Source organism: Pseudopodoces humilis, chromosome 6, assembly GCF_049639895.1.
Source record: "Pseudopodoces humilis isolate 2021_Gansu_Grassland_sample_001 chromosome 6, ASM4963989v1, whole genome shotgun sequence".
Taxonomy (NCBI): Eukaryota; Metazoa; Chordata; class Aves; order Passeriformes; family Paridae; genus Pseudopodoces; species Pseudopodoces humilis.
Window position 1 is genome coordinate 60001151 of NC_142205.1, and position 17581 is coordinate 60018731.

The following is a 17581-nucleotide window of genomic DNA, read 5'->3' on the forward strand; positions in this document are numbered from 1 at the left end:
GTGGCTGGAAAACTGCCCAGCAGAAAACGATCTGGAAGCGCTGGTCAACAGCAGCTGAACACAAGCCAGCTGTGCCCAGGTAGCCAAGAAGGCCAGTGCCATCCTGGCCTGGATCAGCAGTGCTGTGGCCAGCAGGACCAGGGCAGTGATTGTCCCTCTGTATTCACTGTATTCACTTACACTGGTAAGACCACACCTCAAATCCTGTGGTTTGGGTCCCCCAATAAAAGAAAGGCATTGAGATTCTGGAGTGTGTCCAGAGAAGGGCAATGGAGACGGGGAAGGGTCTGGAGCATAAGTCCTGTGAGGAGCAGCTGAAAGAGCTGGAGCTCTGCAGCCTGGAGAAAAGGAGGCCCAGAGAGGATGTTATTGCTCTCTACAACTCTCTGAACTGAGGTTGTTCTACGGTGAGGTTGGTCTCTGCTACAAATTAACAAGAAATAGCAGAGAGGAAATGGTCTCAAATAGTGCCAGGAGAGGTTTAGATTATGTACTTGAAAGCGTGGTCAAGCACTGGAAAGGGCTGCCTAGGGAAGTGACAGAGTCCGCATTTCTGGAACAGTTCAAAACCCATATAGATGTGATCCTTAGGGACACGGTTTAGTGGTGGACAGAGCAGTACTGATTTAATGGTTGAACTCAATGATCTAAGAGGTTTTTCTCAACCTTCATGATTCTAAGAATATGATTAGCAAGCCTGAAAAAAAAAAAAACCTAACAAAAACCAAACAAATGTATGTATATATGTACATATATATAGGAATGGGCAGCTCTAGTGGTGAAGAGACTTAAACGTCGGGAAAATGTTGGGCATATGTTAAAGGAACAGAAATGTCAACTGCAAAGACAACTTCCAAGAAAACAGAAAATACACTTAATTTGGTAGCAAAACATTAGAGGTAGTAGTATACAGAAGACAAATCTGAGAAAAGGCCGCATTTAGGAGCGGAGAGATTGAGAGTGTGCCATTGATGAAAAGTTTACATAAAATGAGCATGAGGAGCCATCCACAGACAGATCAATGGCAAGGCAGACCAAAGAGGAACAGATACAAGCTGACAGAGAAGCTGCAGATCATCAAGGCAAAGTGAAAAAAAAGAAAAATAAAAGACTACTACCTTTTGGGAAATACATTAATTAAGTTACAAGAATAGCAGTGTATTATGTCACAAGGCTAAATACAAGAGCTCAAGCAAGTAGTTTTTAATTACTTCTAAACTGAATAAAGGTGAAAAGGGGGGAAAAAAATAGAATAAATTACTATCAACTTGGAAAAGGTCACCTGTAGGCTTCTGCAAGCATCTGCAGAAGTCATGGGGAAAGACTGAGCCAGGTTAGACCCAAGGCTTCATCTTCTGGGAAGGCTCTTGGCTCCAAATTTTGCTCCAGCCAATCCCCCTCACAGATAACCTTCTGGGCACACTGCAAGACAGATTTATTTACCCATGTTTTCACCTGAAGGACACAGGAATGGAGATTTTGTGAAGATTTTCCTATTTCTTACTTAGGAAGGCACAGAGATATATTTTGTTGGCACATCACTAATTTCTAAGCTGTTTGAACTGCTTTAACTACTACATATATATATTTTTTTTTTTTTTTTTTGATGTTGAGGTAAGTTTTAAACCTGTTCTTTCAAATAATTTCATTAACAATACTTAATTTTTAACCAAGACCCATAACAAACTTGGAGGACCCTCCCATTTTTATTTTTTTTTTAAGTTACAATAACACATGACTAACAGAGCTACAGTTCAAGTAATATATCCTTGTTATCACATACAATAATTATCCCAAACAAACCTTCTGAATTACGCCACTGAAATCTTAAAGATTTGCTGGGCTCTGTCTAATCTTCACAATACACCCTTGGGTAATTTTACCCTTGTGAAATTGTACTCATAAATCAAAAGCAATCCCATCTGCATCCAGGGACCTTTTTCTAAAGGTGAATAAGAATGTTTGAATGATACCAGAGAAAAACTGCAGTTCAGAAGAGTTACATTTAATAGCCTCAGTGAACTCTCTTCCAATCAGTCTCTTTTTAGCTGTGTAGCCTCCAGTTTAGGGATCTGTTATAAAAAAAAAATATTCAGTTTTGGATGCTGTACTTCTTCATGAAAAGCCAAGATTAACACATTGAGTCAACAAGTTCTATTTTGAAATAGTTTAATTCACTAAGGAGATGACTGCTTTCCCCAAATGATGTAGACTTGTCTGCTGTTGTCTTTGCCAGTTCAGAGGCTTGTTATTCACTATTTGGTTGATTTCAAAATCAGACTACTCCTTCAGAAATTTGCAGAGACTATGACATCACATTTATGATAATTTATTGCACAATTACAGTGGCTACGTCCCTGGATTTTATTTTGTGGGAAAGCATGTTTCTGCTATAATCTCAACCATTTTCTTGGCTTACACCTGTTTACAGTCACAAGTTTTGGTGTAAAGCTTAGCGTGAATTTTTTCAAAATACTATAGAGGTGTTTAACAGCAACTTAAGGCTGCATAGTTCAATTGCCTAGAGAAATATTTGCACTTTATAATGAGACTTACTGAAATTTCACAAGCAACTGCTGCTTAACAAGTTGCTAAAAATCATACAACACTCCTTAAGATTTTACTTTAATACTACTTATGTCTTCTTAAAGAAATAAAAAGCCCAACATCCTTTGAGAAAGCAAGACTGTCATTGCCTCCAATGAATTACAATAATGCAATCACTGAAATTCAATGCAAGAGTATAATCTAATAACCTCAAATTCCACTGGAAAGATCTGCACACCACTGTGATTTTTATCGACTAGAACTGATAAAATAGTACTGTGGAACATTACAAGACAAAGTCACTTTTGCAAGTGACTGCAAAATTTGGTTTCTTTGTACTTTGGTCAGTGTTATCTTCATTCCAACCAAAATGCTTTATATTACAAGCTTAAAAGACAGTAGTAGACAGGCCCTATAATATTATAATTACTGGACCCAGCCCTTACATTTTTGTTTCTGATTCAGCAAAACTTTCACCAAATGGCATAGAAAGGACACATAAGTATTTTCTACATTATTTAACATGGCATTTATTTGAGTATGTACTACTAAGTTTCAAGAATTCCAAAATGCATGTAGCAAACAGATAAAAATATTTTCATGTAATTTTTTCCATGTGGTACAGTATTATTATGAAAGAGGTTGCCATGGAATATACTATTCTATATATTCTAATATTATTATATTAAGGAATATATTATTAAGAGGATGCTGTCCTCTATAACAATGTTTTCTTTCCAATTCCCTAGTATGTACAGTGGTACATTACCCAAATTGCACCACGAAGAAAATTGCATTCATACTCCACATACATAAAACTCATTTCAACCCCAACCATAGGAAAAAGGAACTCCTCCCGCTGTTGTGAAATAAAATGTAAATTCTTTCATTACACATAGGCAAGTAGTGCAAGTAGGCAATTATGGCAAAAAGGGTATCCAACCCAACCACAACTAAAACAAGCTCTCAGGTCCAAAGTCTCTCAAACTTATCTTTCTGAGGAACTTCATCCATTCATTTACTGATTAGATGAGAAAAAAAGGCACAAGGGTAAGCCCCATGTCCCTGTGCATATGCAGCCTCAGCCAGAACAAACTGGCACATGAGGCATTCCTATTGCATGTAATAGCAGGGTTCTTTTGCTTCAATTGTCTTTTCTGAAACTGGTTCTAAACTAGGTTTGGTTTTGGTAGGTTTTTTACATCATCTGCATAGAATATGCTTCTCCTGCTATGTCAGAAAAGTCAGGGTAAATTTTAACTTGAGAAAAAGGTGATCTCTTTATCTTTTACAAGAAAGCACAATGAAGTCAGCATAATATTCAGGGTGTTCTTACCTCATCTAATCTATCCTAAACATATTTAACTTACTCTCACCTTCTTGCAACTTACTAGTAAGAACCAGAGAGGGAAGTGAGGAGGCACAGATGGATAGGAAGGTACAAGTGCAAAGCTGCCAAAACAAAGACTGGATCTTTCCTTTGCTGTTTTCATTTACCAAGTGAAGTCCATTTAACAGTTCCACATGGAGTGCAGAAGCTGTAGTGTTCAACACAGTGTGAGGTTGGTCTATGATGATTCAAGATTAATTTTCTTCGTAAAGGGCAGTAACCAATAAAGAGAGTGCAAATGCAACAGGAGATGTGAGGAGCCTCCATGTGTGTTAGCTGTGTATTCTCTGCATAATTCTGGAGTCACAGTCAGTTCAAAAATAAAATTAAGGATTTTCCAAACTAAGAAAGAGAAATAACATGAAAAGTGAGATGACATACTCCTATTTTGCAGCTTCTACAAATGTGGTCCAAGATAAGCAGCAGGTTGATGGAGGCAGACACATGCTTCAAAAATATCCTGTGTTATCTTTTTGCCTTGCAGTGAAAGAATCCAAAAAACAAGCAAAGCCTGAGCCTTAGATCAAGTGACTCCCAAGTGACTGACTGACTAGATGACCCACACCATGTACCTCAGCACTGAACCCACATGCAAGGTGTGAGAGAGCCAAGGGGCACCATCAACAGCAGCAAGACTTGAGGCAATCTACTTGCTGCTGTTATTAACTGCAGAAGTGTTGCCCACTGCTTATGCTCTGTTTTTATTATCTGCTACAATTTACCTGCTTGGTCTGATCAGCCCAGCAGCTCCACCACTTTGAAAGATTGGAAAGACAAGGAAACCAGCTGGCCACAGAAGCATGCAGTAAGCAGCTTACCCAACCTGTATACTAGTGAATTAGCTTCTCAAGCACACTGCCAGAGGGACCCCCTCCACCTTCATAAACACAATACAATGTTTGGAAAGGTGCCAGAAGTAAAATGTTTGTTTACTGCAGGCAGGAAGAGCTACCTATGATTCAGATATTAGGAAGTGACAGGAAAGACTAAATTATGCAATTTAACAGTATTTTAAAACTACATAAAGTAGTTGCAATGAGAGGAAGAAGGAGGAGGAGGAAAGGATGAAGAGTGACAAATTTTGTATCTTAGTTCCCACTTGTGCAGGGCTGAAGCCATCATTGCAGCAGGAGGACCCCATAGGATTCCTTCACCTTTTAACCATCATTCTAGAGCCCCTAGCCAGGGACTATCCTCCCTCAGCACTGAGTAAGAAACATCTGTCCAGCTCAGTCTACCAGTTGAAAAGGACAGATCACAGTCTTCCTTATTCCTTATCTTATTTAAGCAGACTGAGATTTCAGAGTAGCATTCCATTTGCTCTGCCTTTAAACAACTACCTGAAGCAAAGGATCTAAGAGCTCATTCTCCATTCAGCAAAGGGAGGTGGGAACCCTCTCCAGCTCTGTCTGATGTTGGCTGCAGAGACTGATAGGAAAACCTCTTCCTGTAAGCAGAAGGCAGGAGAAGCACCCTGATGGGAATAGCACTGCCTTCACAGCAGTTGTTGGAAGCAATCTCAGCAGTTCTGCTTACAACTTTCCACCTTCCATCCACAGTTTGTTAGATCCCAGCAGAAGTTTAAAGTTCCTTAAACTGTGGTAATAATCTGCATTTTTAACATGACCATTTCAAGGCTAAAACAGCAAACAAGCAGATTTGTATCACAGTGAGTTATATCTGTACTATAAGAAAATCCCAGCAAAGAACACTCTCAAATTTATGTAATGATAGTGGTGCCTCCATTATATTATCAGTAAAGATCTTCCTGTCATTCTCTTTATAAATGAGACAATAAATTCCTGCTCTTTTTTTATTTCCTGGACACTGTGACAGCTGTCACAGACTGACAGAACCATCAGATCAAGGAAAAATTCAAAGGACTGTGAATACTTAGCACTGAAGTATGCACCATAGCAGAACACTCTGTAGTTACTCGTCCTAGGACAAAATTACCCTGGGATGAAACCAGGGTTAAGTTTCCCAATTTACACTAATGAGTCACTTGTATGCTACTCTTCAGTTTAGATCTTCCCCCTGTCCCATTTCTCCCTTCCCCACTCCAAAACCCCAGAAAAGAACAAACAGGTTTTATTTTAGTAATGACTGACTCCTCAGTGAATACAAGTGTGTCCTCTCTGCTGACAGACCTTTGGTAGTGAAAAGTCATTTTAGTTATTTCTCATAGTGCTGAGAAGCTTGTGCAATTTAACTTCATTTGTGCACACAGACAACTGCATTAGATAGGTCATAACTAAGAGGGTGACATAACCTCAGCTTTGAGGGCATTATTTCACACTGAGTAACAAGCCATTAGACTACAAAACTTATTCACACAGCATAATGCAAATAATTTCAGCAATAACTGCATACAAACAGGGAGTGGAAATGCACCAGGACGTGTAAGATTCAGGAAGATACACTTATTGACATCCCTGCTCTTGCACTTATTGAAGTTACCTCCCTTAGCAACAGGGAAGGATTTTGTAAACAACAAGTTTATCTAACACCACCATAAGAGCATCACCCAGTGTAACATGTAATTGAAAAAAACCACATTTTTTTAATTAAGAGCACCAAAAGAAATCATAGAATTATGTAACAAGTAATAGATTCAAAAGGGATAAGTTTTTGTCAGTTTGTGGCTTAAATTTCAAATTAAGTTCATATAGATCACTACTTTCTAGGAAAGCAGAACTTCCAGATGGCATCACACTCACAGACTACCTCTGACACTTCCTGCACATCAGCAGAACTAGGAAAAGACTGGATTGCACAAGTGAACCAAAGGAACCAGTTACAACATGACATTTTAGAAGTTTCCTCTTATCACAGCCCAGACCTCCAAGTGTTCATGTTTACAGATGGGAGGATTCTCTCACAAGCCTCCCCGGAATCTCCTGTATGGATACCACATGGCAGAGCATTCCACCGCCTCATTTGTCCTGGAAAACACCAGCCTCTTGTGTTTCAAACTACACTCCTAACACTCTGCTCTCTCTCCCTACCCTCTCTTTTTCTTTTTTAATTAAACAATGTTTTTAAATTAAACAAAATTGTCAATTCACCTCAAGTTCATACATTATTCTGACATCCTCCTTCTTGGTTGTTTATTGATGAAACAAACACATACCAATCCTTATAACCATTAAAAAGCATCAAATAAATTATCCCAAACATCTCTTTCCTAATAAATTCCTTACTTTTCAGTGTTTGATGCAAAGGGATACACTTGCTGTCAGTATTTTACCCTACTTTTAAGGATCATAGATATGAATGTATGCATTTTTAAAAATCATAATTGTTTGTTAAATATGGACTTACAACTTAAATATGGTTTCAAAAAGCATCCCTTATAAAGCAGCAATTCTCCCTGCACCATCCCAAAACCAGGTGCAGCTTCCCAACTACATCTGATCCTACTTAAGAATCATGGAAACACAAACATCAGAAAACTGTAACAGAAACACGCATGAAGTGTGAAAGAGAACATTTGTCTAACACATTACGTGACTCAGTGCAGTTATTTTTCATACAAAGGGAAAATGACAAACTGACACATAATTTTCAGAACTGCTTTTCTTCTTTTTTTTTAGAAACAGGTATCATTCCATTTTGAAACTCAAAATCCATTTTTCATTCGATACCATTTGTGTATTTACCCTTTTAATAACCCACCCAAAAGTACTGTAATTCCTATGTGTTGATTGCATCAAATGTCTATTTGAAGGCAGGGGTAGTGTGTTTGAAGAGCTTCCTGTATTATTCCATACCCCAAATCTAATCCAGTGAACTACTGACAGCAATAAACACCTACAGAGGGTTTATTTCGCTTTTAAATCCCAAACCCCAGACAACATAGAAAAATAAACCAAAGCCTAATTTTGCGTTGTTTTTCTTTTTCCCCCTTTTCCTTTGAGGCGGAAATACTGAAGAGCCTGCTGGTGGCTGTACCCCAGAGAGAGAAGCCTGCTGGCCTGCTCCACTGAAACCCATCGCATTCCTCCCGGGGTGGAGACAGTCTTACCGGGGAGGAAGGAGGGAGCACATCTGCCATCACCCTGCCCCAAGGCTGGCTGTGCTGGGAAGTGGGTGGGGAAGCGGTTTTACTTTGTGACAGCGACTATCTCCACTGCCACGAAGGGTTTATCTGGCATTATTTTCACTTATAAAGCAGCAGAACAAACCACATGTCACCAGCGAGCTGGCTGGAAAATTCGTGTGGGGAACTGGCAAAGGGACGAGATTGCTTTTCTCCTGCTAGGTGAGGTTATCCCAATGCCTGGCCGCCATCCCTAGCCATCAGGTACAGCCACGGGCCTACACAGCACCCTCCCATCAAGGTTTCTCATCCGAGCTAGCCAGCCTGTGGCAGAAGGCAAAAATTACCTCCTTGTAAAACACATAGAGAGGGAAAAGCTTTCTTCTGGCTTCCTAGAAATTCTCAGACAAAATAACAAGTACAGCTCCTGAAAAAGCATAGTTGTTCTTAAATCAGTCTGCCAACAAACTGCTGTACAAAATAATAAGGAGCAAAGACTTTTCTTTCACTTTTTGACATGGGGCCTAAACTCAGCTGTCTGAAGAGAGAGGCTGGATCTTGGCACAGCTTCCTAGTTGAAGTATCACATCCTTCTCCAGGTATGTTTTTAAACAATTATTTGTGTTAGGCACAGATATTATATATAATAATATACAAGCCATATGGACATAGCTGCCTGACCTTTTTAATTACATGTTGCTGTGCCACCAGTCCAAGAGAGACAACTCCAAATATCCGATTTGCCATTTACCCCAAATAACTGATATTTACCAAGAAAAAAAAAAAGAAGAAAAATGTGTCACCATAACCTCAGGGAGTTTAATCAAAAAGTCATAATTTTGGGGCATAAAAAGATAGATTCCTTCTCAGTTAAAAACCAAAAACACACCAAAAAAAAAAAAAAAAGATGGTTAGAGAGTTCAACAGCTAATTCAGTCTCTTTCATCTCACGGAGTTAGTTACCTTCTAAACATTTCCCCTCTGGATACTGCTAAGGAGACAGATACTATGTAATATAAGAGTACTTTTTACAACTAAAACCACTATGGCACATTTCACAGAGCTTCAAAAATTCATCATGAGAAACAAAACCTTTGTCAACAGCTGGAAGCAAACACAAGTACAAAAAAACATACTATGTAACTTTTTATTGGAAGCCAGGAGCGCATTTCTAAAAAAAAAAAAAAAAAAAATTCACAAATACAACTGGTATATTGCACTGAACAATACTTACAAAACTAATATTATTTGTGCAACTATGAACACTTTTCTTAAAACAAACAAGCCAGAGAATTCATGAAAGAACTAATGTAAAAGCCTAATCAAGAACTGATAAAAGGGGAATTGAAAATAAACAGTATTTTATTGCAGTTGGGAGATGGCAGAATCATCCCTCCATCCTTCCAAAAAAAAAAAACCAAAAAAGAAAGGAAGAAAAGAAAGAAATACATAGTATTTCCTTTAGAGCTAATTGTTTGTACATACAAGGAGCTGAATTCACTCTGGAGTCCTTAAAACAGCAGCAAATTACACTGTACTACAGCCATAACTACAGTATTCACCTGTACACAACACTTAACTGCCTTGACAAGATTATCCCTTTCTGTGTGATCTTTCTGCCTGCCTTATTCAAGTAATTTGCAAGACATAAGATTTGCCCCTCCTAATGAAATACTGCAATGAAATTGCAACAGTTGAACTTGCTTCTATTGGCAATAAAATGATTACTCACTCCAGCACAGAAAACATTAAGGTAAATTTGAAAAGGTCTCAAGAAGTCTGTCACTGCAACACTACAAAAGTGAGAATGTAAAAAAATAATGAGGCGAATCTTAGCTTTATGCCAAAACAAAACTTGCACCTCATCAGTTATACTCCCCTTTTTGATTTAGGAAAATACTTCACCCAAATAGTTCAGTGGCATCTACTTTTAGATGAGAAAAATGTGAGAAGAACTAAAGAAGTGTAAGATACCCAAGCCAGAGTCATCTAAAATCCGCAAATCTATCCTCTTCCTCAAATATACTACATTTTGAAACACTGATGTTCCTTTCACTTTTTTTGCTAACACTTCTATCAAAGCCATCAGTAAAATTTAATGGGGAATAAGTGTTTTCTAAATGTCTGTAGAAGAGTGCATTTGATTCTAATAATGTGACCCAAAAGTTATGTCAAAAAAACCAAAAATAAAACATGCCTCAGAAGTGGCAAAACCATCATTACAAGATGTTTAAAACTTAAAGAGGGAGAGAAAAGGATACTAGAAACAGTTCAGTTTGTCACTTCCTTCTCTCTCTAAATTAGGGACGGTTGAATACCAAGAATTACCTCTCAGGTGAAAGAGCTACCTCCTCTACCAATGTTTTCCAGAATTGATACTCATTTTGACAGTCAAGGTCTACACTTTTTTAAGCTAAACTGTCCAATAAAACATTATTTTCTCAATTTATCCAACTGACATTTCACACAGTTGCTCTGGGCTGACGACTGACTAAAAGGCATGCAAAACAAGCTCACCTGTGTATAACTGGAAATTTAAATCACGGTGTTTCATTATTTCCTCTGCTTAGTACACATGTTACTTAATTTCAATGCTGCAAGACTCTGCGTACATGGAGAAGCAGCCACTATGTAGCATCAAGACAGTGGCAGACACTGATTTGTTTTCCCACTTCCTCTCCCTGCTCCCTGTTAGTTTCTCATTGAACTGTAATCCCCTGTGATTAGCTGCAGCAAATCTCATTAACAGATTTATCAAAATACAGAAGCAATAGTGAAAAGGTATCCATAAATTGCTACACATTCAATTGAGAACCATCTTCAACAACAGTCAGAATTTGATTGTTCCTTCATTTCTCTAGTACTGTGTTCTCAGATTAAGAGTTATTATTTATAGCTGCTAGGAAAAATTTTTCATACCATTTAACATATTTAGAATATCTGGCTTACTTCATATGTCCAGTAGTTCACCTGCTCTTCAAGAGGAACAGGACAATTTCTGCTTATTAGGTCTCCAATTTTCCTATCTACACTAAGGAAAAAAGCATTCAAGTGGATCAGATACCATCTGATCCCTCAAGCTCACAAATGCTTAAATTAATAGTATGGTAAATTACATAAAAATTAAAATAACTACTGGAAGATAATCTTACTATGCACACATTAGACTTCTTAATCTGTTTTATATGCTGGTGCCTGCTCTTACCCTCTGCAACCAACCTCTGGGAGTTAATTCAGAGCACGCACCACAGGTCAGGCACTAAGACTGCTCCAGCTTTGGCAGCGAAGTCAACACCAGCTGCTGATGTCCTGTCAAAGATGACAAATACTTGTATGATGAGTTCCATGCTCCTCAAATGAGCCTTACACCCCAACAGCAAGCTCAGGATGTAGCTATTGCCCTAAAGTCATATCCAGCATTTTCGGCTGGCACACAAAACAACGCAACTTCCTCCTATAGTCAACAAAAACACTGTGTTTAGTCATGCTTTCAACTTCACGGTTTAGGGTTTACTAACCCATGTTTGAAAAGATCAAAAGTCAAACTGCTGTTTTCTGACCAGTGCACAGCAGAAGGGGAAGGTCAGACTTCCTTCCAGAAGGAAGGCTTCCTGCCTGACCACCAATCCCTGTGAGGTCCTCAGCAACTTCTTGAGCAGCACAAGCACAATCAAGTTCAGAATATAAAAGGTGTCACATATTACTTGATTATACTCATATGTCTTCAGTTAACGTAACTTGACCCAGTTCCACAGGGACAACTCTGAATGATGTCAGATAAGCTCATCTTGGTTTGGCTTTTTTTTCCTGTAAACCAACCAGCTTCTTAAATTTGTTCACTATGCTGATGAAAGGTCACAAAGGAAAGCTTAACACAAACAGGTGTCTTCCAGGAAAAGGGCCTTGGTCAGGCAGTGCAGCTTTTACCAAATTACAACTGTTCTGCTGAATATAACACTTCTTAACACCATTACTTATCTTAGCACATTTAATTATTACTCAAGACAGAAGATGCACCTATGTGATTGGAGCCAAAGAGCAACTGACAAACAAAACCACAGCAAAATATTCCACTTCCGTACCTGAGAGGCTGTCTGAGCCTCTAGTTTAAACATCAGTAACTATTTTAATGATCTGGAATTTTTTTAGTCACTGTCTACAACTGAAAAGATTAGAAAGTAAGAGAATGCTATCTGTAGCTTTGTCTGAATCGTATCAGTGTCCCTTACATCCTAGGGAAATCAAATACATTTCTCATTTTTAAACTCCTTGCTTTTAAGTAACTAAATGAACTATCAGTAGGAATAGTCAAATAACCAGGATTTTTAGTCATAATTACATCAAAATTAAGGTTTCTTAAACTACTTTCAAAAATAATCTTATGAACTGTAAGAAGAATGTCTATTAGATACAGAGAAATCTGAACCAATTTATCCCAAAAACTGCTTAGTCTACACAGAATATTTTTGATGGAGTTTTACCTTTTATCCTGTATTTCTATGTTGGACATATTAGAATCACAGAATAGTTAGGGTTGGAAGGGACCTCTGGAGATCATCCAATACAAACCTCCGCCAAGGCAGGGTCACCTGAAGCAGGTGACACAGGAATACATCCAGGTGGGTTTGGAACATCTCCGGAGAGGGAGAGTCCACAACCTCCATTGGCAGCCTGTTCCAGAGCTCTGCTACCCTCAGTGCAAAGAAGTTCTTCCTCACATTAAGTTGAAACTTCCTGTGTTTTTAGTTTATGGTCATTGCTCCTCATCCTGTCACCAAGCACCACTGAAGAGTCTGGCATCAACCTCTTGGCACCAGTCTTTGAGATATTTATATGAACTGATGAGATTCCCTCAGAATACTGGGAATTATACTACATCAGTAGGCTTTCTACAAACTGGTTCCATAAACCAACCATGAATGCTAAGATTCTGATTTAAATAAAGCACATCAGGTGTCCTACTGAGCCCTAGCCTACCCCAGACAAAAGTACAGTCATTCTAGGAGAGAATTTAAGACTTATTCCCTCAAACTTTTCTTCCTTGCTAAACCAAGGGCAGCTATGTTTAAATATCTAGTGGTTTCCTAGAATAATGGCAGTAAAAAAACCTCTGTGCTGCCACCACAAAGCATCAGCTATTTTAACTGGTATGTGCACAGCAGAACTGCAACACAGCAGAAAACCACAAAGCCAAGATTTACTATTACATTTTAAAGGACAGACAGGGAGAAAGGGACCTTCCAATTACATTTTTTAAAAATAAGGGGACACAAAAATCACACCAAGTTAAAGTGAGCACATGAACATTTGCAAAGTTGAAGGCAACAAAACAAGAGAAGAAAGAAAAGCATACAAGAAGATAGTAGAAGCTGTGAAATTTAGCAGTCCTCCATCTCTCTGCACAAACAAGTTCTTTCATGGACTTGTGAAACCAATGCATAGTCTGTGGAGAGCTGTCCAGGATTTAGCCCCAGCTCCCTTTTCCTTCTCCTCTGCTAAATCTACATCTTGGACCCCCAACCAGCACCAAAAGTTATCTGTACTTTCCTCAGAGATCTTTTGCTGGAAATGACCAGTCTATTCCCTCAAACTAACTGTTCTGAACACCAGCTCCAGGGAACTGACAGCAGGCGCCAATGGCTGTCAGAACATTAATCCCATACCAAAAACACATGAATGAGGCATGAGAACAGAACTTCTAAGAGAAGAAACAGACATTCATGGCATTAAGGCATACACTCAAGGAAATATGACTATTCCACCTGCAGGACAGCATTAGTTGGAGTGTTTTTACTTTTTTTAGTCACATAATGAGTATAAGCTAGCTTTAATACCATGTCCAACTGTTTCAAACTCAAAACTGAAGTCCCTGTGAAACATATGTCTGTGTACTAGCTTCAAAGTGCTCCTTTTCACCCTTCCCAAGAAGGGTGAAAAGGTGTATTATTTTTACATATAAACCATATTTGACTGCAATTCAGACTTTTTATCTCTGTTCCCAGATTGTAACCTGGGTTTGCCCCAACACTTTCATGCAAAACCTAATAGAGCACAAAGTTACAATTGTCCACATATACATGAGAAAAGTATGCATTGCAGAAAAGCTGTTTCCTATTGAAATCACTTTCCCATCTTTTCTTCTGGTGCAGCCCCTTGAAATACCACCACCATAAAACACGGCTTTGGAAAAGACAGGTCTCTGCTGTGCCTTCACTTAAGCGTAGAACTACAGGGAGTACAAGCCAACTCTCCAGCCAGTGCGTTCAGCTAAAGTTCATCATCTTAAGTACGTCAACTTTTTGTTTGCTCGAAGGCAGCGACCATAATGTCAAGGTCGCTTTTAGGTCTTTGAAGGGAGTGTCAGCCTTCAGCCTGCAACAGATCAGGCACTACAGACAAACAGGAGGAATTTAAGTCCTTCTCCAAGTGGTACCTTTCTTTTACACGAGCAGAAAAGAGTAAAACATAATGTGAAAGATATAAACTCATGACCTTGTGGCCTACAATGCATGGCAGTGTTAAAACAAATCATGCTAACATAAGATTGCCGTATTATCACCCTGATACTCTGCCTACTCAAAAAGCAGGTACCCCTTTCAAGTGAAAACTAAGGAATTACTTCTTTAGGACAGGGAACCACTTGACCAGTGTTGTAGTCAGGGTTTTTCCCTCAAAGGTTCTGGTGTAATTTCAGTATGGAAGTGTAGCTATAAATACACTAAAGGGGCAGCTACATGGGAAAAGTTGGCATATTTAAAGACTGATTTATGAGATCGATTTAGGAGGGCAAACTCTGTCCATTTGCAGAGAGCAACCTTCATGGGATTTAGAGATTGATTGGGAAATTTATTAAAAGTTTTTAAAATAGGAATACTGCTCTTAATTCCTACATTGGTAGTAGCAGGCAGGTAGTAAATTCTTACACATTGATAAAGAGGCACCCTGTGAATACACGCACAGACATGGAGTATCAGCCAAAAATAGCGTCCATGTCCAATTCAGCAAGGAAACAGAGCCCTGCTATGACCCATCAGGATGTTCTCTTTCCTTTGCAAAAACAGGATTTTTGACACTGGGAACTAGAGAAGGGGCTAGCCCAAATATTATTTTTTAAATTTAAATAGAGTCTCATTTCACAAATTTCCTGGCATTTAAAAAATCCACCCAGAATGTTTCTTCGAGAAGAGGCTGCTAATCACTAACAGACAAAAATAACATGGCCACATTAAAATCTGTATTCACAGATTCTCAAATAAATCTGAAGCTTAGCTGCTTTAAAAAAAATGAAAAAAATAAAAATTTAAAAAAAAAAAAAAAGTAGAAGAAGAAGAAAGAAAGGAGAAGGAAAAAAAAAAAAAAGGCCCAACATTTTGTCCCAATTACACAGATGCCGCGAAACAAGCCGGGTGCCAATGGGAAAGGGCTCAGCCAGCAGCGATGACTCCTGGCATCACCCATCCCTCCTACGTGACCTGACAGCCTCCCCGGCGGCCCCGCAGCTCCGCTGTGCCCTGTCACGGAATCTGCCCGCTCAGCAAACGCGCTCCATTTTCTTGCCAGCAGCGCGGTGTCCGCTCTGCCGCAGCCCCTGCGAGCGCAGCCACTGCCGAGCAACAGCGGGAACAACTTTGAGAAAGACACAGGCGCTTCTCTCACAACTCTTTCCTCTTTTTTCCCGGTGCGGAGAGCAAGGGCCAGGTCTCCCCCCGCCCCAGCGGGAACGCTCCCTGGATATCCCCGCTCCCGCCGTCTCCGGGTCACCAGCCACGGCTGCGATCCTGCCGGGAGCGGCGCGGAACCAGGGCACCCCCTCGCCCTCCCTGGGATCGGGCACCAGCCTCCGAGACGGCAAGTGTTTACCTTTAAAAATACATATATACCGAGCCGGGACCCAGAGGGACGAGGGGAAAACTCCGCCCCCTCCCTCTCCCGACTCCCTCGGAAAGGCGATAAAAGCTGTACCGAAATATCGGACCGCTCAGCGCCCCATTTTTAAGGAGAAAAAAAAAGTAAATAAAAAATGAAAAAGAAAAAAATAAAATAAGTAGGAATAAAAGGAAAGGGGGAAAAAAGGGCTGGGGAAGCGACATGGGACGTGCCGTGCAGAAGTCCCGGCTGGAACGGGGAGGCGGCCGGGAGGGCGGCTCGTCCGGGCCCGGCCGGGAGGACTGCGCGGAGAGGCCGGGCCGGGCCGGGCCGGCGGGAGCAGGAGGTGAGCGCAGAGCTCCGGCAGGAGAGAAGCGGGGCACGGAGGAAGCGAGGGAGTAAGGAGGAGCGCGGCCCGCGAGTGGGAGAGGGCACTCACGTAGCGTTTCAACTTCTTCTCCGGGGGGGACTTTCGGAGCCAGCCCGAGCAGACCACCTCTCCGCCGCTCATGGCTGCGCCGCTGCCCACCGGGGCGCTTCCCTCCGCCTCCTGTTCCTTCTCTTCCTCAGGCAGCGGACACGGCAGCGGTGCTCGGGCCGGCCCAGCCGAGGGAGCCGCGATCGGCGGCGGCGGCAGCACCGCGCCCGGCCCGGCCTCCCGGGGCTGCGGGGTGAGGGGCGGGACGGGGCGCGGGGTGTGTGTGTGAGTCTGTCTGTCTCTCTCGCACAACAGCCCGCCGGAGCGAGGCGGCGAGCGGGGCTGAGGCGGGAGGGTCCCTCCTGCCTCCTCCTCGTCCTCCTCCTCCCCGCCGCCGAGTCACACGGACATCGGGAGAAACCGACTGGGGCGGCCGCCGCCCCGCCGCAACTTCGGCGTCCCGGGGCAGGATCCAGGATCCAGCCACCGCCCCGCGCCGGTGGCGCCGCCCCCGCGCGCCAGGACCCTCCCGCCGGGCAGGGCCGCGGGGGGCTTCGTTTCCTCCCAGCCGCCCCGCCGAGCTCAGCGCCGGCCGCCGCGGCTCCCAGGGTCGTTCTTTCCCCTTCTTCCTCCTCCCCCTGCGCCGGGAGGAGGGGATCGGCAGCACTCCTCGCGTTCCCTTCCTCGCCTTCCCCTCCGCGGGGAGTGGCGGGGCGGGGGTCTGGCCCCGCGGCTGGGGCCGTGGCGGGGGGCTGGGTCCGCTCCCTGCCGGCCAGTGCAGGAGGGCTTTGCCCTGGAACTCAAGGCGCCGAGCCCCCTTTTAACCCGGCGCCGAGCGGCGGTGCCGTCCCTACAGACCCCGCCTGCCCCCGCCCAGCGCCGCCTCGAGCGCCGCAGCTCCCCCCGAAACTCCGCCGGAGCCTTTTCAAACAACAAGGGCTTGGAGGCAGGGAGGCAGGCAGGGAGGGACGGCCGGCGCTTTCCAGAGGGATCCTGGGAGCTGTAGTCGGCGGCCGGTGGGGACTGCGGCGGCGCGCCCGGGAGCGGAGGGGACGAGGACGAGGGACGGGCTTGGTCCTTACGGGTAAAATAAATAAATAAACAAAACCCCAAGCAAGCAAACAAACAAGCAAACAAAGCCCAACCTATAGATCCCTGTTAAAACTACATTAAAGATAGCGCGGCCAAAGTAAACTCCTCTTAGCAAGTCTGAAACTACCTTAGCAAAAAAAGTTTAAAAAAAAGTAAAAAAAACTTTAAAATTATCCAAGTCATTCACCATCTCTGCTGTGCATGCTGTCTCTTCCACTCCATCAAA

At 42.0% G+C, this 17581-nt stretch overlaps 1 protein-coding gene across 8 annotated transcripts in view; it reads right to left on the bottom strand.

The window, feature by feature from the left end:
* GAB1 (GRB2 associated binding protein 1) overlaps window positions 1-17010 on the bottom strand; it is a 106159-nt gene extending 89149 nt beyond the window's left edge. For 2 of the 8 annotated variants that reach the window (XM_014254791.2, XM_014254794.2), the window contains exon 1: window positions 16285-17010. In XM_014254791.2, coding sequence (XP_014110266.2) covers window positions 16285-16356 — 72 coding nt within the window. In that variant the 5' untranslated portion in view covers window positions 16357-17010. The remainder of the gene's footprint in view (window positions 1-16284) is intronic. The other 6 variants (XM_088056465.1, XM_014254793.2, XM_014254795.2 and 3 more) reach the window with 6 other exon arrangements.
* Between the last annotated feature and the right edge of the window lie 571 nt (window positions 17011-17581).